Raw genomic sequence first — 27,174 nt, forward strand, 5'->3', positions numbered from 1 at the left:
TATGAGTGATGGCAGCAGAAATCATAAAACAAATATATTTTATATCAAACTTTTATTCTGTCTATGATTAGCTGCTGTATGCAAATGTAATATGCAAATGTCCAAGGCTTGGGATCATTAAAGCTTTATCTTATATTTATTCAAGATGGCGCCGGTGAGGTCGGCAGCCGTCGTACCTGCTCCTACGCTTTGTTTGTTTATATTAGGTTTAGCTCTAATTTTGGACTTTATAATTCCGCCTGCTCTGTGTCATATCACGTATGACAGACAGACTCTTTTTAATATCAGAATACAGCACTCGGGCTGTATTCTGACACCTTTTTCTCCCGACCCGACTTGGCCTCAGGAAATACTGCGTTTCCAGTGGGCCAGCTCAAACAAAGGACCCAGGTCACGGACAAGGCCCCGAGGGAAAAGAGCCGGCGTAAGAGAGAGGCTGAGGCGCAGAGCGCACCAAACGCCACTGCCGAGCATCCTGTTGGCTAATGTCCAGTCACTGGATAACAAGCTGGACGAACTCAGGGCCAGGATACAGTTTCAGAGGGACATAAGGGACTGCAACATCATCTGTCTCACGGAGACATGGCTGACCCCCCTCATACCGGACCACGCCGTACAGCCGTCGGAGTTCTTCAGTGTTCATCGCACGGACAGAACGAGTGAGTCTGGAAAATCAAGAGGAGGAGGTGTGTGCCTAATGATTAATAACAACTGGTGTGACAGTAGGAATGTTGTCCTTCTGAAACAATCATGTTCACCTAACCTGGAGCTCCTAACCCTGAAATGCCGTCCCCACTACCTGCCCCGCGAGTTCACTTCGGTCATCTTCAGCGCCGTCTATATTCCACCTCAGACGGACACAAACACTGCACTATCCGAGCTACATGAGGCTATTTCCACCTATCAGGCTAACCAGCGTGATGCGGCTCTCATCGTAGCCGGGGACTTTAACAGTGCAAACTTGAAAAAGGTGATACCGGAATTGATTCAACACATCGACTGCCCCACCAGAGGAGAGAGGACCCTAGACCACTGCTACTCTACATTCAAAGATGGCTACAAAGCAAAGCCTCTTCTGCCTTTTGGGAAGTCTGACCACACCTCTGTCTTTCTCATGCCGAAATACAAACAACGGCTCAGGCAGGAACCCCCTGCTGTGAGAGAAGTGACACGGTGGTCTGATCAAACAGAGGCCGCTCTGCAGGGTGCGTTGGATTCAACCGACTGGGACATGTTTCGCAGCAGCGCGGGCGGAGACATCGAGGAGTTTACGGAAACTGTTGTGGGATTTATTGGGAAAGTTGTTGAAGACACTTCACTTAGGAGGACCATCAGGACTTTTCCCAACCAGAAGCCGTGGGTGGATAAATCTGTCCGCGACGCCCTGAGGTCCCGCACCATTGCCTACAACTCCGGCCTCGCCTCTGGGAACATGGAGGACTACAAGGTTGCATCATACAACGTCCGCAGAGCGGTGAAAGAGGCTAAACATCGCTACGGCTGCAGACTGGAACAGCAACTACAACAGTCTGACTCCAGGGGACTGTGGCAGGGACTACGCACCATCACGGACTACAAAGCACCACACACACACCCGGTGAGTGCCGACGCTTCTCTGGCTGATGAACTCAACATCTTCTTTGCGCGCTTTGAGTCGGGAAGCCGACAGCCCGCTGCGCTCCCGGCCGGAGGGGCAGAGACACTCACTGTGATGGAGCGCGACGTGAGGAGGGCGTTTAGACGTGTAAACACCAGGAAAGCGGCTGGACCAGACGGTATTAGTGGACGTGTCCTTAAGACCTGCGCTGACCAGCTGGCACCTGTGTTTACACTGATATTCAACCTCTCACTGAAACTGTGTGTGATTCCCACCTGCTTTAAAAAGTCCATCATAGTCCCTGTCCCAAAGAAACCACACCCCAGCAGCCCCAATGACTTCAGGCCCATAGCACTCACCTCTGTGGTGATGAAGTGTTTTGAGAGACTCATCAAGGACATTCATCACCTCCTCACTGCCCACCACCCTCGACCACTACAGTTTGCATACCGGCCAGACAGATCCACAGATGACGCCATATCCTTCCTCTCCACAAGACCCTTTCACACATAGACACTGGTAAGGGGAACTATGTGAGAGTGCTGTTTGTAGATTACAGCTCAGCATTCAACACCATAGTTCCCTCCAGGCTGGTCTCTAAGCTGCTGGACCTGGGCCTGGGCCCATCCCTGTGCAGGTGGGTTCACAGCTTCCTGACCAGCAGACCACAGGTGGTACGAGTGGGTCACCTCACCTCATCCTCCCTCACCCTCAACACTGGATCCCCCCAAGGCTGTGTGCTCAGCCCTCTGCTGTACTCACTGTACACCCATGACTGCGAGGCCACGTCAGAGTCCAACGTCATCATCAAGTTTGCTGACGACACTGCTGTTGTGGGACTAATCTCTCACAATGAGGAGACAGCCTACAGGAGAGAGGTCTCCCGCCTGGAGAACTGGTGCCAGGAGAACCACCTCCTGCTCAACGTCAGCAAAACGAAGGAACTGATCGTGGACTTCAGCAGGAAGCAGCAGAGGGACTACCATCCACTTGTCATCAGTGGTGCTGAGGTGGAAAGAGTGGACACTTTCAAATACCTGGGAGTGACCATCTCACAGGACCTGTCCTGGACTCATCACATAAACATCACTGTGAAGAAGGCCAGACAGCGTCTCTACCTCCTCAGGCGGCTGAGAGACTTCAAGCTCCCACTCAAGGTGCTCAGGAACTTTTACACCTGCACCATCGAGAGCATCATGCGGGGGGCATCACCACCTGGATGGGAAACTGCACCAAGCAGGACTTCATGGCCCTAAAAAGGGTGGTTCGTTCAGCTGAACGGACCATCAGAACCACCCTCCCCAACCTGCAGGACATTTACACCAAGCAGTGCAGGCTGAGGGCCATGAAGATCCTAAAACAGCCCAGCCACCCCGGACACTCTCTCTTCTCCCTGCTCCCATCAGGCCGGCGTTACCGCTGCCTGAGGGCTAAGACTGAAAGGTTGAAGAAGAGTTTTTACCCACAAGCCATCCGTCTGCTCAACTCTGAGCCCTAACTGGACCATTATTGCACAATGTAAATATTATAATTTATAAAAGTGTGTATAGTGTATAGTATATAGAGTATAGTGTATAGTGTGAATTACTTTTTTTTTATTTTTATTCTTCTTATTTATATGTGTGTGTATATATGGTTTCAGGTACAAATACATTTCACTGTGCATTGTACTGTGTATAACTGTGCATGTGACAAATAAACACTATCTTAATCTTAATCTTATTTTATTAATACACCACAATCAGCATAGATTTATTTAGTCTGGCTTTACAAAACCTCCAATGCAGATTTTGACAGAATTGCATAATTATGCTAAAAGATCTGCCAGCCAATGACACAGCAGGACTGCTGTACATCAAATGACCAGCAGGTGTCAGCACTCCTAAATGAGCTGCTAAACGGGGCGTCGTGTGATCAGGCTTTTGGTGAAACATTTGGCCGGAAAGATTCGACACATTCACGGGGCCTTATTATTACCATCACTAGTGATCAGAACTCCACTGATGATGGCTTTCTTTCCTCAATCACATGTGTGATTAACTCAGGGTGAACAAACTCAAAGTTGACTGAACCACCTCTGATCAGCTGATCATCAACTCGGGTTAATTTGAAACTGAGTTTTAAATGTTTCCTGGAACAAAGTCCAGAACACACAAACAGAGGAAACAACAAACAGTGATACAAAAACTGAGGAGAAGACAACAATATAAATACACACAAGGGCAATCAGGGAAGTAGACACAGCTGGGGAAAACAAGATCCAGGTGCAGACAACAATGAGACAGGAAGCACGGAGGGAATAATGTCTTTGTAAATGGACGAGTTCTTAGATGGCACTTTTCTACTTTGCTTGTGCCCTCAAAGCGTTTTATACTGTTGTGTCTTGAGATCGATGCTGTACAGATGTATTGAAGAAACTCTCTGCTGAACACTCCCAGCTGTGTTTGGGACAGACGGCCACTTGTCTTCTCCCTGATGCACAGAAGGCACCCGTTTATATAGCAATGAACATCCTGTTTTTCTGTTGCACATGTTCATAACATCTACTTCCAATTACATGTGTCTTCACCTATAGCAGTGGCTGATGCCAGTCCCAGAGGAAGTGAGATGTATATTAGTCTCATCTGTCCAACACTAATATGGAAATGAGGAGGTCTCTGATCCTGGCCTTCACATCTAATTACTCTGAGTGATAAAAACCATACAGAGCAACAGACACTTCAGTACAACATGTCTTCATTCATACTAGCATGTTCTGCTACATCTCAGTGTTTTCCATCTAACATTGAACACATCAGGAGAAAGATTCAGTATCTTACCCGAGGATACTTTGACATGTAGACAGGAGCAGCCAGGGATCAAACCACCAACCTTCTGATTGGTAGATGACCTGTATCTGTGCTGAAAATATGAATCAGCTAATTTCATAGTCATATTGAGGGGATCTCTTCCTCAGAGCTCTATAAAAGATTCCAGGCAGCAGCAGGAAAATCCCACATCTGTCTTCTGAAGCAGAACCTCTGTTAAAGTAATAACTGAGAAGAGCTGCAAGATCACACAATGTTCTCTCCATGTGAAAAGCTCATGTTATCATCAGTGCACTGATCACTAACAGTGCAGCCATACTTTGACTGTATGGATTTATTGCTATGACAGTCAACCCAACAACTGCTTGAAAAACCTGACAGATCCAGGATCAGTTTAAATTTTCACCAATTTGATCAACAAATGGATTGAAGAGCATGTGAAAATGTTGGACTGTTCCTTTATCAGTGTCTAACAGTGTGTGTCTGAGAGCGATGTAATGTCCATGTGTGCATGCTGACAGAGACTCTGACCCCCCTCCTCCTTTCAGGGTGGAGCCTGCCGGAGTCCGATGGCTGATCCCAGGTCTGAGGAAGTGTAAGTGTGTTTTTAATGTGATTGATGAAAACAAAGCAGCACACATTCAACCATCTTCAAACTGTCACATCACTCATTCACATCTCTGATGTCAGGAGTCATCATCAAAGTGTCAATCAATGAACAGATGATGGATCAATAACTGCAGCTGGATTGTGTTTGTTCTCTCCATCAGATTCCTGTCAACTCACAATCGACACAAACACAGTGAACACAAAAATACAACTGTCTGAAAACAACAGGAAGGTGACACATGTGGAGGAGGTTCAGTCATATCCTGATCATCCAGACAGATTTGATCGGCCTCAGCTGCTGTGTAGAGATGGTCTGACTGGTTGCTGTTACTGGGAGGTCGAGTGGAGAGGAGAGGTTCAAATAGGAGTGAGTTACAGAAGAATCAGCAGGAAAGGAAACAGAGATGACTGTGTGCTTGGAGGGAATGATCAGTCCTGGAGTCTGTACTGCTCTGATCATGGTTACTCTGTTTGGCACAACAACAGAAGAACATCCTCTATCTCCTCCTCCTCCTCTGTGTCTAACAGAGTAGCAGTGTATGTGGACTGTCCTGCTGGCACTCTGTCCTTCTACAGAGTCTCCTCTGACACCCTGATCCACCTCCACACCTACAACACCACATTCACTGAACCTCTTTATCCTGGATTTAGACTCTGGGATAGAGCCTCAGTGTCTCTGTGCTGAGTTGAGTGTAAAGAGTGTCCTCCTGTCAGAGAAACTCTGACTGTTGAACAGATAGTTCAGTCTGTACATGTCTGTCTCTTTCACTCACAAACACGTTTTCAGATTCATGGATTCAATCAGTTGATGTTTGAAACTGTTCTCAATGATTCCTTGTAAACTTCTTCCTCTTCAGTCCTTTAAAGATGGAAGCTGCCATTATTCCAGGATCCACATGTTGTTTTTCTGTCTTTTTCCACTCAAAGCTTCACAGTGAATATCAGGATGTTGTGTTTCTCTGAAGCTCAGTTCAGCTCAGATGATTCAGTTCATGTCAGCTGCAGTTAGTTTGCTGCAGATGAGACAAACTGTGATATCAGAGAGGAATCACTGAGCTGCACTGACCCAAAACATCAATTTACAAACTGCTCAGAGACGTTCACACATTATTGTCCAATGAACACAAGTTTGGTGAGCAGCCAGAGTTCATCCTGACATTTATTTTACTGCAGACTATGTTCATCCATCAGACAGAATACATCCCTACACACACCACTCCAAGTCACTCACTCACTTCAGACTGAACAATGTCTCTCTCCCACTCTTTTGTGTCTGTCCCCCACATGAGCCACACCTTCCAGACTTATCAATGTATCATCTTCACACAGACCCCCATATGTATATAGCTTGATGTTTGCCTTTCACTCCTTTTACTCTGAGCACAATGAGTAGGTCACTGACCAAGCAGTTCTCTGTCAAAGATGTTCTGGTCCAGGTTTTTGGACATGATGAAGAGGGCCCTGAAATTGAACCAGAGACAGAGGAAGATGTCTCAGAAGTGAAAGACAACACAGATTTTGATCCAGACTTTGAAGAGACTGACTGGTCAACAGATGGAGAAGGAGAGACACCTGAAGAACAGGCACCTGAGTGGACATTCCAGTCCAAGAGTGGACACTTGCTCTGGTGTTATAAAGATGACTCCAGGGCCAACATGGTATGTGACATCTCATGTGGATGACATCAAGTCCAGCTTCCAACTCTTTTTACCAGAGTCCACTGAGGGAATTTTACTGGAGGTGACAAACCTGGAGGGGAAGCGTGTGTTTGGAGACACCTGGAGAGAAATCAACCTGGTCGACCTCCAAGCCTGCACAGGTCTGTTGATGTTAGCAGGAGTAAATCGCTCAAACAATGAGGCTCCAAAAAGTCTGTGGGATGCAGAGTCTGGCAGGCCTATATTCCAGGCAACTATGTCCTTACACAGTTTCATGTTTTTGTTTCTGTAATATGTGATAAAATTAATTACATTTTTATATACATATATCCCATATAATCTTTTTACGCATGTGTTGATGCAAAAGGAGGAGGTAACCACTCTATAAAAGACAACTGATGCTGAAGATGGTGGTTGGGGAACATATGTATGTGTGTGTGTGTGTGTGTGTGTGTGTAGTAGTCAGCCAGAGAAGTGTGTTAGTTAGGACAGGAGTTCCTCTGGATTTATTCTTTTTCCCTGTTGGAATATTGTACCTGTGACTGTCAGGTCTCCTTAACATTAAGTGCTTTATCATTGTAATCATGTTATTTTTCTTTATTAATAAATAAAAGAGGAATTAACTCTAAATGGCTTTTTTCATGTGTTGAGTTATTCCCTCTGCTCAGTTGTTGCTCTGTGGGAGGAAGTGTTTTAAAGTGGTGACCTTAGCGAGCCTGGAAGGACAGAGGTGACCTTTCTGCTCCACTTTGGGGACAAAGGTGATCGAGGTTCTGCCCAGAGCTTAAATATTCTCAGAGAGCAGAACCACAGTTCCTGGTGAGAGGGTCATCTTACCCTGTTCACTCAGGAAGGAACATCAGGGAGATAAACAGCCTGAGAACCCGATAGGACCAGGGTCTGGATTTTTTTTCTAGACTTGGTGCTCCTTGATATTGTTTTGCTGAATCCTTACATTTAATCAGCTTCAAACTTCAGATCAAAAATGACCCTGCAGTCTACAGACACTAACCACAAACAGATTCATAACCACAGACACCAAAAACAGGGCAGCTCAGATAAATAGAAACACTTGTTCACATAAGCTCAAACACAATAAAACAGGCCTGAACAGCACAGCAGCAGGACAGAGTTATAAAAAGGAGAAACAGTGATTATCTGTGCTCCACCCTACTATAATCCCACACTACACACTTAATGCTGTGATCCTGCTCACCATCATCAGGCACTGGGCAGCCAAACAAGCACCAAAGGAAATGAATGCGCTCCACAAACAGCAGGATGAGACTAGAAGAGAAAAGAAAGCACTAAATGTGCTCTAACAGCTCATCTAAACACACTGAATCCATTTCCCACATACCTGTGAGCATCACTGCCATCTGCAACCAAGATCAGAGCAAAAAGCCAGGAGAGCCTGAACCATGGACTCCAGGTGAGCCCTATAATCAGCTCTGATTAGAGAGCTAGAGGAGGACTCAGGGTTCATGCTGCATTCACAAGCAGCACTCAGGAGAGGAGCAGTTTCCACTAAGAATTCCCCGCTACACAACATTATAGAAATGACTGTTAGTATTAATATCCACTCGTTATGATTCACATCATTTCTTCTCTCAGTGTTTGTCTGAATGTGTCACTGAGTCAGAGCCTGTTTCTCTCTGTGTCTGTGTCTCTGTTAAACATCTTTCTTCCAGCGGGAATCAAACACACACTGAGCCAAGCAGCAGTTCATCCTCCTGTGTGAGACTCTCCTCATTTAAGGCTCTTTTCACACCTGCGCTCTTTAGTCCGTTTCAGTCTGACTCTGGTTCGGTTCCCCCTTGGTGCGGTTCGCTTCTGCAGATGTGAGATTGGTTTCACTTGGAGTTGGCTTGGAGTTTTTTCTGAGTGGAAAGAAACCAAACCACAGGAAAAAAGCTACAAGTTTACAAACTCATCAGCTGATTCAGAGCAGAGTGAACGAACTGCAGGGGAGAAAACGCCCTAAACCACCTCATAGGTCGTTTGTACAGCACCTTCTTACCACCAACACCTACGTTTCAACATGAAGCGCCCTCTAGTGGTCGTGCAGGAAAGGTCGTGTTGGGTTTGCCTTGTTGTAAATGTGAGCATCAAGAGAGCGTAATGAGAGTGTGATGAGCTCACAGTTTATCCAGATGTTTCTTCAACATTTGATGTAGTGAAGCTTTTGTTGTTGTGCAGAGATATACCGTATGTATATCATTTCTTTCTAAAGCTCTTTCCCTCTGCATGATATATCTGTCAGAATGAAAGAATGCAGCAGTTAGTAGAGATTACAGGTAACCTCTGCACTCACAGAGAAATCAGAATCAGTTCTTCCTTAAGAAGAGTTCCAGTGATGGAGAAGAAATAAAGTTCTATATGAGGCTGATGATTCACACACTAACATGGAAGCAATGAGCTGCTGGAAGCTTCTTCCTGTCACTGGCTCAGCTGAGGAATCACCAGATCACCATCACACAGACGGATGGACGAGTGGACGACACTCAGCATCATCCCAGCACTTTTTATCTCTGCATCAAACATCGGCATCTATGTTTTCCACTTCTTTCATGTCTTTAATCAGCAAATACAGATGTGCTCTTTGACCTCAATGATTCATTTGGATGCAGTGCTGCTCGCCACCATGGTTGTTTGGCTCTCCAGGACAGCAGGTAGAAAAAGGCGTAAATGTGCCGTCACTCCAGAACCAAGAACCTTCCTGGAAACATCAGAAAATCATGATGTCACAATTTGATGAAAGAGCTTTTGAAGTAGTTGTCAGGTTCTAGCTGACATTTATAGCTCTGCTGCATCAGAGCCTCCGATCCATGTTAATGGAAACCTGTGAGTGTGACTTTTTAGGAGGGTTTGAATTTCAATGGATTCTCCCAAACTGTATAGATGAAGATTTGCTCCCATAGAGAGAGTCAGCAGGACTGATGCAGACCACACACACACACACACACACACACACACACACACACACACACACACACACACACACACACACACACACACACACACACACACACACAGCACAGAGCCTTGGAAGCATTAACAGCTGCAGTCAAACATCTGTATGACCTCAGCCTGAGTCCAAGTCAAAGCTTGTGGAGCATCAATGAAACAGCGACCTCTGACCTCTGTATGGAGCCCAGTTCCAGGGGCTCCTCCTCCCCGTCTCCTGCAGACAGCAGAGATTTTTAGTAGCATTTCCCTTTACACAGTACAAACCTGTGCAGTTTTCCTGCTCGCACACTTTTAGTATATGGAGGCTGATGAACTCACCCCAGCTGAAAAACTTCCACTTTCCTCAGTTTATCTTTGTCATCAGAAACAGCTGAAACGTTTTACAATGCAGTTATTAATGAATAAAGTTGTTGTGACTGTTTGAAATAGAGAGATGACAAACAGACTAAAATAAGCTGTAGAAACATGAAGCCACCTCTCAGAGTATTCAATTCAATTCAATTCAATTCAATTCAATTCAATTCAATTCAATTCAATTCAATTCAATTCAATTCAATTCAATTCAATTTTATTTATATAGCGCCAATCACAACAAACTGTCGCCTCAAGGCGCTTTGTATTGTGGGTAAAGACCCTACAATAATACAGAGAAAACCCAACAGTCAAAACGACCCCCTATGAGCAGCACTTGGCGACAGTGGAAAGGAAAAACTCCCTTTTAACAGGAAGAAACCTCCAGCAGAACCCGGCTCAGGGAGGGGCAGTCATCTGCCGCGACCGGTTGGGCTGAGGGGAGAGAAAGACATGCTGTGGAAGAGAGCCAGAGATTAATATCAATTAATGATTAAATGCAGAGTGGAGTATAAACAAAGTAAATAAGGTGAATGAGAAACAGTGCATTATGTGAACCCCCCAGCAGCCTAGGCCTATAGCAGCATAACTAAGGGAGGGTCAGGGTCACCTGATCCAGCCCTAACTATAAGCTTTATCATAAAGGAAAGTTTTAAGCCTAATCTTAAAAATAGAGAGGGTGTCTGTCTCCTGAATCCAAGCTGGGAGCTGGTTCCACAGAAGAGGGGCCTGAAAGCTGAAGGCTCTGCCTCCCAGTCTACTCTTAAGTATCCGAGGAACCACAAGTAAGCCAGCAGTCTGAGAGCGAAGTGCTCTGTTGGGGTGATATGGGACTATGAGGTCTTTGAGATAAGATGGGGCCTGATTATTCAAGACCTTGTATGTGAGGAGAAGAATTTTAAATTCTATTCTAGATTTAACAGGGAGCCAATGAAGAGAAGCCAATATGGGAGAAATCTGCTCTCTCTTTCTAGTCCCTGTCAGTACTCTAGCTGCAGCATTTTGGATCAGCTGAAGGCTTTTCAGGGAGCTTTTAGGACAGCCTGATAATAATGAATTACAATAGTCCAGCCTAGAAGTAATAAATGCATGAATTAGCTTTTCAGCATCACTCTGAGAAAGGATGTTTCTAATTTTAGGAATATTGCGCAAATGCAAAAAAGCGGTCCTACATATTTGTTTAATATGTGCATGAAGGACAAATCCTGGTCAAAAATGACTCCAGGATTTCTCACAGTGTTACTGGAGGCCAAAGTAATGCCATCCAGAGTAAGTATCTGGTTAGACACCATGTTTCTAAGATTTGTGGGGCCGAGAACAAGAATTTCAGTTTTATCTGAATTTAGAAGCAGGAAATTAGAGGTCATCCAGAGTAGTTTCCTCTATTCCACTTTCATTGTTGCTGTCTGAAATGTAACGATTCCCTTATTCAGAGTTCTTCTAAAACAATCGCACACATAGATATAGATATCTAGAAGATCTATTTTCTCTCTCTGCTTCATCCTTTTGTCTGATTTAGTGAAACTCTTCCGCTTCCGGCGCCGCGCAAGCAGGCAGCCAGTTTCAGCAGCTCCGCACTCATTTCGTGTTTTTTCTCATTTTGTTTAGTATTAGATGTGTTTTTGAGTTTCTGTATCTTCTGCTCTTTTTCCTCATGATGGAGCAGACTTTTTTCTGGAAAACTTTGTTTTTGTTTTTTACCCTTTTTATGGTGTTTATGTTTGGAGACTGCGAGAGTGGCCATGCTCCTATTGTTTACTCTCGGGACCAGCTGTTCTCCATCGGGAGCTCCGCTGTGCCTACTCCTGCAGAACGACCTGATATTCCCCGCGAACTGAGAAGGAAGAGACGCGGGAGACGTGCGGGCATAGGTCGTCGTTGCCAGAGGAGAAGGTACAGGCCCGTCATCCCGTCCATCATCATGGGAACGTGAGATCTCTTCCCAACAAAGTGGACGAGCTGGCGGCGCTAACGCGACATCAAAGGAGCTACCGGGAGAGCAGCCTCATGTGCCTGACGGAGACGTGGCTAACCGAGCTAACCCCGGACTCACACATAAACATGGACGGCTTTCATTTGATCCGTGCCGACAGAACCAAGGAGAGTGGTAAGAAGAGGGGCGGGGGTCTGGCTGTGTTTGTGAACGATAGATGGTGCAACTCCAGACATCTAACCATCAAAGAGACGCTCTGCAGTAAGGACATTGAACTGCTCGCTGTTAGCTTGAGGCCGTACTATCTTCCTCGGGAGTTTTCACATGTTATTGTGATAACTGTGTATGTGCCGCCCTCTGCTAACGCTGCTGCAGCCTGCGATGTCCTCCATGCTACTACCAGCAGACTCCAAACACAGCACCCACAGGCCCTCTTTCTGATCTCAGGGGACTTTAACCACGTCTCCCTGTCCTCCACTCTCCCCACCTTCACCCAGTATGTCACCTGCCACACCAGGAATACCAACACACTGGATCTACTGTATGCCAACATCAAGGAGGCATACAGCTCATCACCTCTGCCTCCCCTGGGGGGCTCAGATCACAACCTGGTTCATCTCCAGCCTGTGTACAAACCCTTGGTACACAGAGAACCAGTTGTGACACACACAGTGAAGAAATGGTCTGAGGAGACTGAAGAAGCTCTGAGAGACTGCTTTAGCTCCACTGTGTGGGAAGAGCTTTGTGCCCCTCATGGGGAGGACATCGACAGCATCACGGACTGCATCACTGAGTACATAAATTTCTGCGTGGAAAACACTGTGCCCACCAGGAGGGTACGGTGTTTTTCAAACAACAAACCCTGGATCAACTCCGAAATAAAGGCTCTCCTGAAGGAGAAGAAGAGAGCCTTTAGATCAGGAAATAAGGAGGAGCTGAGAGCCGTGCAGAAGGATCTGAGAAGGAAAATCAGGGATGGAAAAAACATCTACAGGAAGAAGATGGAGGACCAGCTACAGCAGAGCAACATCAGTGGGGTTTGGAGGAGTTTGAACTCAATTTCAGGCCACAAACCAAGCCCTAGGGTTGTGGGAGACTTAGAGTGGGTTAACAACCTGAACCAGTTCTTTAACAGGTTTGACCAGCCCAGTCCCCCCTGCTGTCAGCCCCACCATCTTTAATGACTGCCAACCTTTCTTCTTCTTGGGACCTCACACCTCTCAGCTCTCAGCCATCACCCACCCCCTTCACTTCTGAGGACTCCATCTCACAACCCCCATCCCCCACCTCCATCTTGTCCCTCTCAACTCATCATGTGAGGAAGGAGCTACGTAAGATCAAGGTGCGAAAGGCTGCTGGTCCAGACGGCATCAGCTCCAGGCTCCTGAGGTGCTGCGCAGATCAACTGTGTGGCATCATGGGATACATGTTCAACCTGAGCCTGAAGCTGGGGAAAGTACCACAACTGTGGAAGACCTCCTGTGTGGTACCGGTACCAAAGACCAAACATCCAAAGGATCTTAGCAGCTACAGGCCAGTAGCCCTGACATCGCATCTAATGAAGACCCTCGAGAGGCTGGTCCTCAACCATCTACGCCTCATGGTGTCGTCTTCGTTGGACCCGCTGCAGTTTGCTTACCGGCCTGGCATCGGGGTGGATGACGCCATCATCTACCTCCTGCACCGAGCTCTGACCCACCTGGAGAAGCCTGGAAGCACTGTGAGGATCATGTTCTTTGATTTCTCCAGTGCTTTTAACACCATCCAGCCAGGACTACTGAGAGACTAGCTGGAACTGTCAGAAGTGGACCACCACATCTCCGAGTGGATACTGGACTACCTCACTGACCGCCCACAGTACGTGAGGACACAGGGCTGTGTCTCTGACAGGCTGGTCTGCAGTACGGGGGCCCCACAGGGAACTGTGCTGGCACCGTTCCTCTTCACCCTCTACACTGCAGACTTCTCCATCAACTCCCCACGCTGCCATCTGCAGAAGTTCTCTGACGACTCTGCCATAGTTGGCCTCATCACAGGTGAGGATGACTCAGAGTACAGACAGTGGACTCAGGACTTTGTGGACTGGTGCCAGCGGAACCACCTCCTGATCAACGCCGCTAAAACCAAGGAGCTGGTGGTGGATTTCCGCAGGCGCAGACCCACCACACAGACACCGGTGAACATCCAGGGAGTGGACATTGAGATAGTGGACTCTTATAAGTACCTGGGTGTTCACCTGAACAATAAACTGGACTGGACTCATAACACTGATGCGCTATACAGGAAGGGCCAGAGCAGACTCTACCTGCTGAGAAGGCTGAGGTCTTTTGGAGTGCAGGGGGCACTCCTGAAGACCTTCTATGACTCTGTGGTGGCATCAGCCATCTTCTATGTAGCAGTATGTTGGAGCAGCAGCTTATCTACAGCTGAGAGGAAGAGGATAGACGTTTGTGCTGCGCTCTTGGAGAGAAAGGCTTGTTGGCCTCCAGAGGGCGCAGTGTGTAAAGAGAGAAGCTCACAACTTTGTGATCATGTGTCACACTTACTTTTACTGCACATTTGATGCAGTTCAGCCTTTAGCAGCTGATTTCAAATGAGCAATAATTCATCTCTGTACACTGAGAGGCGCTGCACATTATTGTGTCTTATGACAAAGGACAGTAAAAACCTCGGTCACATTAAATAAATGTTCTGTCTTTGATTTCCAGATGTGCTCATTTAAATGTTCTGGATTATCAGGAACAGCTTTCTGGAGCAGCTGGATCCTGAGAGCCTCCTGGAGGTCAGGGTTCATTGTGGTCCTGGCTGCTGTTGGCAGTAAAGTAACAAATGTACTTCTTCTTGTACTCCAGCCATTAGCGAATACTTCAACTCTTAATGAAACAGACATGTGGAAGAAGCTTTCCTCTGAGAGTCAAACTTGTGTCAAAGATAAAGCAGATAAAGAGTCCCAGAGAAAAACAGTGATTTCCTCACAGTGCTCACTGAGAGGCTTCCTGCTCCTCAACAATACAAACTGTTCAGTTCACATGTGATTAAGGACACAGCTCAGCTAAAACCACTCAAACTAAACTGCACTCTTTTCTTTCATATGCAGTGAAAGCAGTTTGAATTCAGACTCACAATATAAACACATCATTTTAGAGGCTGCGTTCAGGAACAGGACAGTGATGCTGGTTTCTGTGAATCCTCCAAATGTTTCCAGATGTTTCTAAAGATGGAAACAGAATTGAAGCCCAGCTGATCAGTTTCTGATGTTCCTGACTGTGAACTTGACCTCAAACGCCTCTCTGTGTGTTTCCTTCCTGTTAAACTTTCACTTTCTCTCTCCTGAACTCGGAGCTGCAGATGATCGTCTCCGTGTGAAGCTCCGTGTGAAGGTAATGAAGCAGTCTGTGAGCTTTTCCTGGCTAACATCAGCTGTGTGCAGCTTAGAAACACCACAAATCTGCCGCTCCATACTTCACGGTAACGGACTCACAACAGGAACAACGAGGCCCAGCATGCCGCTATTTTGTGTGTGAGTGTGAGTCCGTGGATGAGAGCAGTTTGTTTGTGTCCTCACTTCAGAAGAACGAGTGGTTTAAAGCTGTACAGCATCCTTTCTTCCTTTGTTTTAGACAAAAGTATCCAAGTACATTTACTGCAGTACTTTACTTCTTTGTTCTCTTAAAGTTCTGCTACTATATTTGAATATTTGCAGGTTGTTTCTCTTTTTTCTGCTCGACACTTTTTCACAGCTACAGTTACTTCAGCCTGTACAGATTCAAAGTACAGCTTACATGTTACTGAGTGTAACAGGATCTACTTTCAGTACTTTAAGTACACGTCACAGTGTCAAAGTGAATCAGTGTGTGTGTGCTGGGCTGATGTGTGTTTCCTCTGCAGGTGAAGGTAGAAAGTGTGTGTGAGCTGATGTGAATTCAGCAGCATGGATCAGTGTGAGGACAGAGAGGAGGGAGTCCCTCCCTCTAAAACCACTCTGTGTGGGGAACATGAGAGCCAGACCAAAGCTCAGAGGTGAGATGACCATCTCTAACTGTCCATGACTCTTCTCCATGTCACAGCTCAGCACTCACATCACTGCTGCATCATTATTCACAGGAACCAACCTGAACCTGAACCTGAACCTGAACCTGAACCTGAACCCAGCTGTGTGTCCTTAAAGAGCGACCAGTCAAAGGATGTTGGTGTTCACTTTAAATCAGGTGTTCCTCCTCCTGCAGAGAGGTAATGTGTGTCTAAATGTTGTTCCTGACTCAGTGTTTCTGAATAAATTCTCCATCATGTTTAATGTCAGCTCAGCTCTTTTTCACACACATTTCTGTGTTCATATGTGAAGCGGTGTGTGTTGGAGTTTGTTGCACAAACACAGCAGTCAGAGTGTAAAGAATGGATGTTGTAGGAGGTGTTTGTGTAGTGAAGAGGCTGAGTGTCTGTAGGACTGCAGCTGCTCCAGCAGGGGGCTCCTTTGAGCTGTGCTTCAAACACAGGAGACACCTTTGTGAGTCTGTATTTGATGTCCTGCTGACACGTTTGTCTTCATGAAGGTTTATGGATCATTGTTCTATCCTCACATGTCTGAGGGGCTGTAATGGTTCATACGTTGCTTCCATGTGAGCATGAAGGTTTCAAACAGTAGAAACAGTGGAGTGATTTTCAAATCAGTAACTGTCAGGCAGTCAGTGTAGGGACTTCAAATAGGTGGAACCATTTCTCTCCTTCTGGTCCTTGTAAGCATTCTGGATGCAGTTCTGAATCAGTTCTAGTTTCTATTTCTAACATTTGTAGGTAGAACAGAGAGCAGAATACTGCAGTCAGGCCTTCTAAATGTAGAAGCATGTATTAGTTCCTCTAATACGCAGAGATAGAAAAGATCACACTGATTATTTTTCAGCTAATAAACAGATTGATGGAAGGAAATGCTGAGTCTCCTAAAGACATTTCCAAAGAGTAGCAGGCATTTGTTGAAAGGAAGCAGAGCTCGAATTGATCAGTGCTACTTCCAAACCAAATCATTTCACACAGTGCATTCGATCTATAGTGTTTTAGTGACTCAGAGGAAGTTGTTGAGAACTGGGAGCTCAGCAGTGAAAGCACAGAGAGAGAGACTGTCTTACTCCAGGGCGCTTCAGCTGAAAGGAAATCTTTGTGAAGGAGTTGGTGAGAGCTGTTAGGACTAAACCACAGTGAGCTGAAAGCTGTGAACAGCTGCAGACTGAGCTGTAGATTCTCAGTGGGATCACTGAGGGCTAGTAAAGCTTTGCTGCTACAGGGAGTCATCTGCTTCACTCTTCATCCAAACATCACTTCATGGACTTTGAGCTTGTGTTGGTCCCTGTGTGGATGAGAGCTAATTCTTCATGATTCCTTCACAGAGTGGATCAGGAGAGCTCAGAGGTTCCCAGTGGTCAGTCTGCCCAGCAGCATCAAACACAGCTGGACTCCATATTTATGGTTTGTACATGTACAACAACTACTGTTACATCTGTTCTTTCAGTCATCTCCATGCTGCACTTTGTACACCAGTGGATTGCACTGCTCAACATTGTTACCAAAGATGTCTGCTTCACAGAGAAAATGTGCTTTTTCTTATGGATTTTGATCTCTGTCTATAGATGCTCCACAACCATTTTTATTGAACCATGTAGAGCAGCAACAGAGGAAATGCAGAGGAAGTGATCAGAACATTTTGTGTGGATGTCATTATCTTCTTATTACTGAGCAAGTATCTCTATGCTGTCAGCTGGAGCACCACAGTCATATTCATGTGTAATTTGTGAGATTTAATTGCTCATTAATTGAATTTTCCAGACCACTTTAACTCCTGCTTGTACAATATTATAACATCCTTACAAATATATACATGTGTGTTTGCCCACAAACCCTCTTTTGGGGCCCATAGCAGTTTTGCCCTTTTGGGCTCCTCAAAGGAAATCCTGTGTGAACCCCACAGCTCAAAGAAAACAGATGGTGCCCATGCAGGCTAATCCATGTGGGGGCTACAGCACATTTGACCTCTACGGTCACCATGATGGTTTTCAATGGGCTACACATAAAAAACACATACAGGGACCCTAAAGGGCAAAACTGTTCTGGCACTACCCCACAGTTCACCCACACCTACCCACTGTTGGCCTGCATGGGAATATTTGCTGGCACCTTATTTATAGGAAGGAAACAAAATACAGGTAAATATGACTGTTGTGTAGACGATAAGACAGCCCACCAGAAGTGTGAACATAGTTATGGGGAGTTAACTAAATACCTATATACCACAAAATCCTGTGATATACAAAAGCTGCACAATATAAAATTAGATATATTTAAAAAAACAAAACAAAACAAGCAATACAGTGAAGCTGCAATAAGTCAACTGTGATATACTGACAGATGACTTTAGTAGGAAAGTCAAATCCAAGGTCAGATTAGAGGTCAAAGGTCAAATAGAGATAATATCATAAGATTTGAAAGTTTTAGTGGTTTCTGGTTTCAGTGAAGAAGTTTTGGTTTTCAAACAGACCTTGAAGCATATCATGGAAACTAGAACCAACCAACAACTAAGCATCATTTTTAATCTCAGTGGCCTAAAATGAGTGAAGTTTGACTGCATTTATTTTAGAAACATCTTTGATGTAGACCAGTAGATTCTCATTGTGATCTGATGTTTGGCTCTATGATTCAGTCTGATTGGGTCGTTCATTCTGTTCCAGCTGTTGGAGGACAACATCATCACTTTTGTGAAGAACGAGCTGAAGAAGATCCAGAAGGTTCTGAGTCCAGATTACCCAGAATGCTTAGAGAGTCATGGGGAGGGTGACACGGCCTTGGAGGGTGAGGATAAAGAGCAGAAGAGAAGCAGAGAGGCTTTTGTGAAGATCACACTGCACTTCCTGAGGAGAATGAAGCAGGAGGAGCTGGCTGACCGTCTGCAGAGCAGTAAGAGGATTTCTCTGAAGATTAAGCTGCTGCAAAAATAAAATGTTTACTAATGTCTCAAGAGATGGACCAACATGTTGGCCTACTTAATATACAATAATTCATTTTAATAGCTTATTATTGCATTTTCAGAATACGTTGCTCCAGTCTGTCGACAAGAACTTAAATCTGCTCTGAAGAAGAAGTTCCAGTGTGTGTTTGAGGGCATTGCTAAAGCAGGAAACCCAACCCTTCTGAATCAGATCTACACAGAGCTCTACATCACAGAGGGAGGGACTGCAGAGGTCAATGATGAACATGAGGTCAGACAGATCGAAACAGCATCTAGGAAACCAGACAGACCAGAAACACCAATCAGACAAGAAGACATCTTTAAAGGCTCACCTGGAAGAGATGAACCAATCAGAACAGTGCTGACAAAGGGAGTGGCTGGCATTGGGAAAACTGTCTTAACACAGAAGTTCACTCTGGACTGGGCTGAAGACAAAGCCAACCAGGACATCCAGTTCATGTTTCCATTCACTTTCAGAGAGCTGAATGTGCTGAAAGAGGAAAAGTTCAGCTTGGTGGAACTTGTTCATCACTTCTTTACTGAAACCAAAGAAGCAGGAATCTGCAGCTTTGAAGACTTCCAGGTTGTGTTCATCTTTGATGGTCTGGATGAGTGTCGACTTCCTCTGGACTTCCACAACACTGAGATCCTGACTGATGTTACAGAGTCCACCTCAGTGGATGTGCTGCTGACAAACCTCATCAGGGGGAACCTGCTTCCCTCTGCTCACCTCTGGATAACCACACGACCTGCAGCAGCCAATCAGATCCCTGCTCAGTGTGTTGACATGGTGACAGAGGTCAGAGGGTTCAATGACCCACAGAAGGAGGAGTACTTCAGGAAGAGATTCAGGGATGAGGAGCAGGCCAGCAGGATCATCTCCCACATCAAGACATCACGAAGCCTCCACATCATGTGCCACATCCCAGTCTTCTGCTGGATCACTGCTACAGTTCTGGAGGATGTGCTGAAAACCAGAGAAAGAGGAGAGCTGCCCAAGACCCTGACTGAGATGTACATCCACTTCCTGGTGGTTCAGGCCAAAGTGAAGAAGGTCAAGTATGATGGAGGAACTGAGACAGATCCACACTGGAGTCCAGAGAGCAGGAAGATGATTGAGTCTCTGGGAAAACTGGCTTTTGATCAGCTGCAGAAAGGAAACCTGATCTTCTATGAATCAGACCTGACAGAGTGTGGCATCGATATCAGAGCAGCCTCAGTGTACTCAGGAGTGTTCACACAGATCTTTATAGAGGAGAGAGGGCTGTACCAGGACAAGGTGTTCTGCTTCATCCATCTGAGTGTTCAGGAGTTTCTGGCTGCTCTTCATGTCCATCTGACCTTCATCAGCTCTGGAGTCAATCTGCTGGAAGAACAACAAACAACCTCCCAGACAGAGAAACACCTCTACCAGAGTGCTGTGAAGAAGGCCTTACAGAGTCCAAATGGACACCTGGACTTGTTCCTCCGCTTCCTCCTGGGTCTTTCACTGCAGACCAATCAGACTCTCCTACGAGGTCTTCTGACACAGACAGGAAGTAGCTCACAGACCAATCAGGAAACAGTCCAGTACATCAAGAAGAAGCTCAATGAGAATCTGTCTGCAGAGAAAAGCATCAACCTGTTCCACTGTCTGAATGAACTGAATGATCGTTCTCTAGTGGAGGAGATCCAACAGTCCCTGAGATCAGGAAGTCTCTCCACAGATAAACTGTCTCCTGCTCAGTGGTCAGCTCTGGTCTTCATCTTACTGTCATCAGAAGAAGATCTGGATGTGTTTGACCTGAAGAAATACTCTGCTTCAGAGGAGGCTCTGCTGAGGCTGCTGCCAGTGGTCAAAACCTCCAACAAAGCTCTGTAAGTTATGACTTAGAAAATGAAATTACTTTTCTTCTTATGATCCATAAAGTGGTATGAAAACTTAATAATTTCTTAGTTTTTGTATTTTGTCAGCAAACAAATTTTAATAATATAACCATTGTTAATATTAGACATGTAGTTTATAAATAATTGATTTCATTTATTATTTTCATTTAATTGAATTAAATCACCATTTGATATACTTAGTAAATATAAAATGCAGTTATCTTTTTCTAATATTAAAATTTCATTGATGATCTGAAACATTAAACTAAGATGTTGGGCAGTTTGCTTCAATGTCCAGTTTCCCCTGTGGCATTGCGATGCAGAAGAGCCTGCCGTTGTGGTATTGCTATCTTAAAAACAAAACAAAAAAAAAAATGAGTGAAACACAAACAGGCACACCGAGTGTTTGTTTCTCACTTTCAGCATGAAGAAGCACGTTGACAATCACCACTTTCTGATTCAGCCCCTTAATTACTGAACATACGCTGGCGCGATATCAGTTGAACAGTGATAACAGAAATGTACAGTGGAAGGAACAAGTTAAGGAAATGAGGTGAAAGCATGTCTGAATGCAGTTGCATTAAACTCTGATTAAAAAAAAATATCAGTCCAACAGTCATATCATCCTCCTATTTTCTCTCATTTGATAATGCTGATGGATCAGTGTCAGTCCACACATGCACACACACATATGCACACACTCAAAGCATGTGTCTTTGGACGCTCAGACACGTCTATGTTGCAAGTCTCAGTTGTTTGTGCAAGATTGAAGATGAAACTGTAGCAAAGCAGATTGAATTGATTATGACTCAGAATAAGGATAATATCAATTTAATGCATTAATGAGGAAATTAAATTAAAAGCTTGCTTTGACAGATGAGCTATTGCCTGTCACTTTGATCATTGTTACTTTCCAGATGTGGAAAGTAACGAAGTACAAATACTTCGTTACTGTACTTAAGTAGATTTTTCAGGTATCTGTACTTTACTTGAGTATTTATTTTTCTGACTACTTTTTACTTACTCCTTACATTTTTACACAAGTATCTGTACTTTCTACTTCTTACATTTTCAAAACAAGCTCATTACTTGAAGTTTAACGCGTCAGAGAGCTTTTTTCTTGGAAGTTGCAACAACAGGGGGGGGAGTGAGGGAACAGACACCCCACACGGTAGAGGGAGAGGCTCCTGCAATGCTCGCTCGGAGACCGGAAAGAGCTAGAGGAAGTTGCGCTTTACATAGAGGCTGCATGCCGGTACGGTGAGGAAAATAAGTGACAGAAAACGTAAAGGACAAAAAAAGTGTGTGCAGTTTGTCACACAGTGTGTCTGCTAGCTAAAAGAACAGCTGCTGTATTTTAAGGGAGAGCAAAGAATGAGCGAAAACTTCACTCAGATGGAGAAAGATGTAAGAAAGAGGTAGAAACGTCCTCCAAAAAACCAAAAAAACCCCAAAAAATTTACTTTCTTACTTTGAGTAGATTTCAGAGCCTGTACTTTTTTACTTTTACTTGAGTACAGAAGTTGAACCAGTACTTCAACTTTTACCAGAGTAGTTTTTAACACAAGTACTTGTAATTCTACTTAAGTACAGAATGTCAGTAATTTGGTCACCTCTGTTGATAACATCGTCCATCAACCCAACCCTGCACTATGTTATATGTCTTCAGGCTGAGCAGCTGTAACCTGTCAGAGAGAAGCTGGGAAGCTCTGTCCTCCTCTCTTCAACTAGAAGACTGTGAGCTGACAGAGCTAGACCTGAGTAACAACAACCTGCAGGACTCAGGATTGAAGCTGCTGTTTGCTGGATTGGAGAGTCCCCGCTGTAAACTGGAGACACTCAGGTCAGATCATGTGGTTTGTGATTTGATCTGAGATCTGTTTACCAAATACTTGCTACATGTAATTTATTTCCTGACATGTCCTTACTTGTAAATCTCTTTCAAAGTGTTTTTTTTTTTTTTTTAAGTTTCATTGCATCTAAAACCAGATTTTTAGCTCTTTGAACAAGTGCAAAGCTTCCAGTTTTCTTGCAGTTAACAGCTGCTTACAAGCAGTGAAGTCTATATTTGCATGTGCCAGTAACTGAGAAAATGGTGGAACACATTTGGTGAACAAATGGTGAACACATAAATAACTCAGGGGCAGCTGGATGGTGTGGGGGTCTGGTAGAAATATGCAAATTAAAATTTAGACTACCAACAATATCACTGGCTGGTAAATCTGTCATGAAAATGCCCCAAAACACCAACATCTGTTTTCTATGTTTAATAACCCTATATCAAAAAAACAGAAAAAGCACACACATCCAGAGGAGTTAAAAAAAAAAAAAAAGGTGCTGGGACAAAAAGCACTAGTAGAGCAGAAAATAAAGTCCACACACCTAAGGAGCTCCTGAGAATATCAATTTATTTACCTCGAACAGGTGAGTTATGTTTTGGGCTGATTGCCTTTCCTCAGACTTCACATAGTCAGATGTTGCAAAACGCAACACAATTATATGCCTGCCCGCCGATAATTAGGTCATGTGATTGAAAATACTACCTGTTGACAGGAAGGAGCATAACATTTACCTATAACACATGAGATACATGTAAAGCAAAAGGTGGGTTTTTAAGGCAAATAAACATCAGCCAGGGCAGTGATATTTACATCCATTAAAAATAGATGTAAGAGTGTAAGTCATCGAGGTAATGATTACAATAGGAATAATATTAATTACAAAATACAAAAGATGGGATCAACAGGTATACATATATCACTCTATTTTAGCGAAATATAAAATCAAATCAAGTAGGAGTGGCAATAAATGAACCATAATAGAATATAGGAATCTTCAGAAATACTGTAAAAAGGGTCTGAAATCAAACGCTTCATTGAGTCCATTAGGGGCAAGTGTGCCTAAAGTGTAAATCCAATATGCCTCCCGTTTTAATAGTAAACCATTTACATTACCACCCGGCATGGAGGTTGAATGGCTTCAATGCCTAGATCAGGAGTGGCCAACTCCAGGCCTCAAGAGCTGGTGTCCTGCAGGTTTTAGATGTGTTCCTGATCCAGCACCTAGATACTGAAGAACAGAAATATTACACAAAGCTTGCGTGAAATGAATAGCAACCGAACTCCTGGTATCATGATTACGAATGTTAGAACGGTGTTCAGAGATTCTAACTTTTAAAGGTCTGGTGGTTTTACCTATATATGCCAAGCCACACAGGCATTTAAGCATATAAATAACATTGCTGGTCTGCCAAGTGATAATAACTTTAATATAAAACAGTTTGCCTGACCGAGGATGATTAAATGTCTTGGTTTTGTAGGTAAAGTTGCATTGTGTACAGCGTCCACAATGCCCGATGAAATAGAATTTAGAAGGTGGACAGGTTTCGGAGTCGGAAGAGAGGCTCCCACTAAAAAGTTACTAAGATTGGGTGGTCTTTTATACATGTAACCCGGTTAGAAAATGTGTTTGGTTTAGTTTAAAAGGGATTGTTCAAATCCAGTTAATATATAAATCTGCTTCCGAGCAATTACCTGACTGTTGGATTACAAACCAGCAACCAAAATACTAAGGTACCACTCATTTTATTTTGGCTCATTAAAGAGTGAAACGGCCAGTGTGTTTTGGGCCTCCATGTACGCTAGCCATGAACCAGGCCTGCAACATTTTATTTGGTTTTAAGTAATTTTGAGTTTGCCGGCTTTAGGTGTGTGTATGTGGGCCCACATATTATATTGGTTGTGACTTTACACAAATGGGTTCGAGTCAGTTAAATGTTGAAGACAGTTTAATGTAATTGTGTTTGCTTTTTCTATCTTTTGATCAAAACTAATAATTTTAAGTAAATCAGTTCATATTGTTTCTTAAAACTTGTGTTGTGAGTTTGTTTATAGCTTATAGATAAGTAGAAAGCATTTCATCTGAAAAGTGTGTTTACAGGTTTTTTGATTAAAACTCATGGAGAGACAGAAACCCTTAAAGGTGAGTTTTAAAAAGTGTGTTTTGAAAGGTTTTATTGGTACTGTGTAACCTAAATCCAAGGCTTAAATTGACACTGGCTTAATCAGGGTTAAAACATAGTGAATATAGCATAAGAACCCAAAAGCCCTACCCCTATTAATATTTCTATTTACGGGGAGCGCTACATACACTATACGAGGTGGTGTGCTGAGAGATATGAGGGTCGGAAGTGAACTGATTACATGCCAGTGCTTGTTTATGATATTCTTTAAGTCCATAGAAAAAGGAGTGTATTGTATGATGCAGTTAATATTGGAGTCAAACTTTATAGGTTTCTTATAGTTAAAGCAGTCTATCTGAGAAAGCTTAGAGAAGTGGTCACGGGCTGTTGTGATCCACTCTAGCTTGTAGTCGCGTTCAATAAAGTGTTTCTCTAAAACTGTCGACTGAAGCATAAAATCTTCATTTGAACTGCAGATACGACGTATCCTATTAAATTGTGATATAGGTAAACTCTTTCTGAGTGCGGGAGGATGAAAGGATTTGCCGTAAAGAATGGTATTCCTATTGGTACTTTCGCGAAAAAGATTCATGCCTAGTTTTTTGTTCTCAGGAGCTCCTTAGGTGTGCGGACTTTAGTTTCTGCTCTAATAACACTGTATCAAAATTTCTGCAGTTCTTTCAGGCTTCATATTAATGTAACTGTGTTAATGTTACTGTCCTCTTATTGGTTAAACTGTAATATGAATTATGGAGAAAATAAAACATTTGAGAGGAACCTGTGTATTCAGACTCAGAGCTGTGAAGCAGAATTCTAATGTGTATCTCCTCATCAAACATCATCATCATCAGTCTGTCACTCATCTGCATCTCATCCACTCTGCTTCAGTCCCAGCAGCTGAAAACAGTCAGACAGCTGCAGCACAAGGTTCAGTTAGCTTTGCTCAACAATAGAAAGAAATGTGCTCCAAAGAGATACTTTTACTTTCTTACTCTGAGTACATTTCACAGCCTGTACTTTTACTTGAGTAAAAGTAAAAAACTACAGGCTACTCTGGTAGAGGTACTTCAACCTTTTCCAGAGTATTTTTTTTAACACCAGTACTTTATAACAAAAGAATGTCTGTACTTCTGCAAATGCAATGAAGTTTGCTCCATTGAAGAGAGTTGTGAATTGTGGAGTTATGAGCAGCACTTGGCGACCGTGGGAAGGAAAAATTCCCTTTTAACAGGAAGAAACCTCCAGCAGAACCAGGATCAGGGAGGGGCAGTCATCTGCTGTGACCGGTTGGGCTGAGGGGACAGAGACAGGACAAAAGACATACAGTGGAAGAGAGCCAGAGATTAATAATAATTAATGATTAAATGCAGAGTGGAATATAAACAAAGTAAATAAAATGAATGAAAAGAAACAGTGCATTATGGGAACCACCAGCAGCCTAGGCCTATAGCATCATAACTAAGGGGTGGTTCAGGATCACCTGATCCAGCCCTAACTATCCACAGTATTCCTGACTTCACGCCGTTACCCATAATTCATAGCGGAAGCCGGTAGTTTACTTCCGTTTGCGCTGTTGTTTACAGTTGCAGGCTTACACACTTGCCTTTCATTTATACATTTTGACACTGCAGTTTCTTTTACCTGGCCTAAATGTTACCACATCAGAGGTGGATACATTGCAGGGATGTTTTAAAAAGCAGCGAGGTAACAGTGCCTCACCCGTCACTTGTGTAAATGACATGAAATTATGGCCTGAAGTCAGCTACATCGACATTATCAGTTACCTTGTTTTTTACGAAGGTGTTGATGGCGAGGAATCACGTAATTATAAGAGCATCAGATTACCTTCAAAGCAGTAAAGTCAATAAAGTAATGCTTAACAAACAAGGCAACGTTGTTTTCCTTAAAGCAGCTGTAGAGCCGAGCCAGAGCATCGGCCAAGCTAAGCGTTAGCATGGGTCATGCTAAGGGAAAGTGGAGTGGTGGAGACAGTCAGCTGTTCCTGTATCGCTGATTAGAGAAATCATGTAGTGATGCTGCAGCTATTCTGTGGAAGGTAAATCACTGATCTGGATATCAGAGTGTTCAGATCACTGAAACAGAAACACTGGACTGGCTGAAGGCTGTGATCGGGGAGACACACAGCTGTCATCTTGCTAACTGCTACGTGTTTACATGAAGGCAGGCATTGTTTAAGCTTTGTGTAGGCTGTATGCTGTAGTGTCACACTATAAATAAAATAAAGTAAAAAAATAAGAGGCTGTACATTAAAGGAAAACTTAAAACATAAGGAAAAAATACGGTAATAGGATGTGCAACTGGGTAGTATAATTTTGGAGAAAAAGAACAAATTTACAGAATAAAATAATTTGAAAAAATGTACAGACTGATGTAGTGACAACTGTCAACAGCACAAGTTGAACCCCAGCTC

General features: G+C 43.9%; 1 protein-coding gene across 1 annotated transcript in view; it reads left to right on the forward strand.

Moving 5' to 3' along the window:
* The first annotated feature begins 6,398 nt into the window (after positions 1 to 6,398).
* LOC115798407 (NLR family CARD domain-containing protein 3-like) overlaps positions 6,399 to 27,174 on the forward strand; it is a 46,385-nt gene continuing 25,609 nt past the window's right edge. Inside the window, exons 1-6 of the mRNA XM_030755255.1 lie at positions 6,399 to 6,671; positions 16,070 to 16,155; positions 17,304 to 17,382; positions 18,639 to 18,864; positions 18,997 to 20,773; positions 22,452 to 22,625. Of these exons, the coding sequence (XP_030611115.1) occupies positions 6,399 to 6,671; positions 16,070 to 16,155; positions 17,304 to 17,382; positions 18,639 to 18,864; positions 18,997 to 20,773; positions 22,452 to 22,625 (2,615 nt within the window). The remainder of the gene's footprint in view (positions 6,672 to 16,069; positions 16,156 to 17,303; positions 17,383 to 18,638; positions 18,865 to 18,996; positions 20,774 to 22,451; positions 22,626 to 27,174) is intronic.

This window comes from Archocentrus centrarchus, chromosome 2 (assembly GCF_007364275.1).
Source record: "Archocentrus centrarchus isolate MPI-CPG fArcCen1 chromosome 2, fArcCen1, whole genome shotgun sequence".
In the NCBI taxonomy this organism is placed as follows: domain Eukaryota; kingdom Metazoa; phylum Chordata; class Actinopteri; order Cichliformes; family Cichlidae; genus Archocentrus; species Archocentrus centrarchus.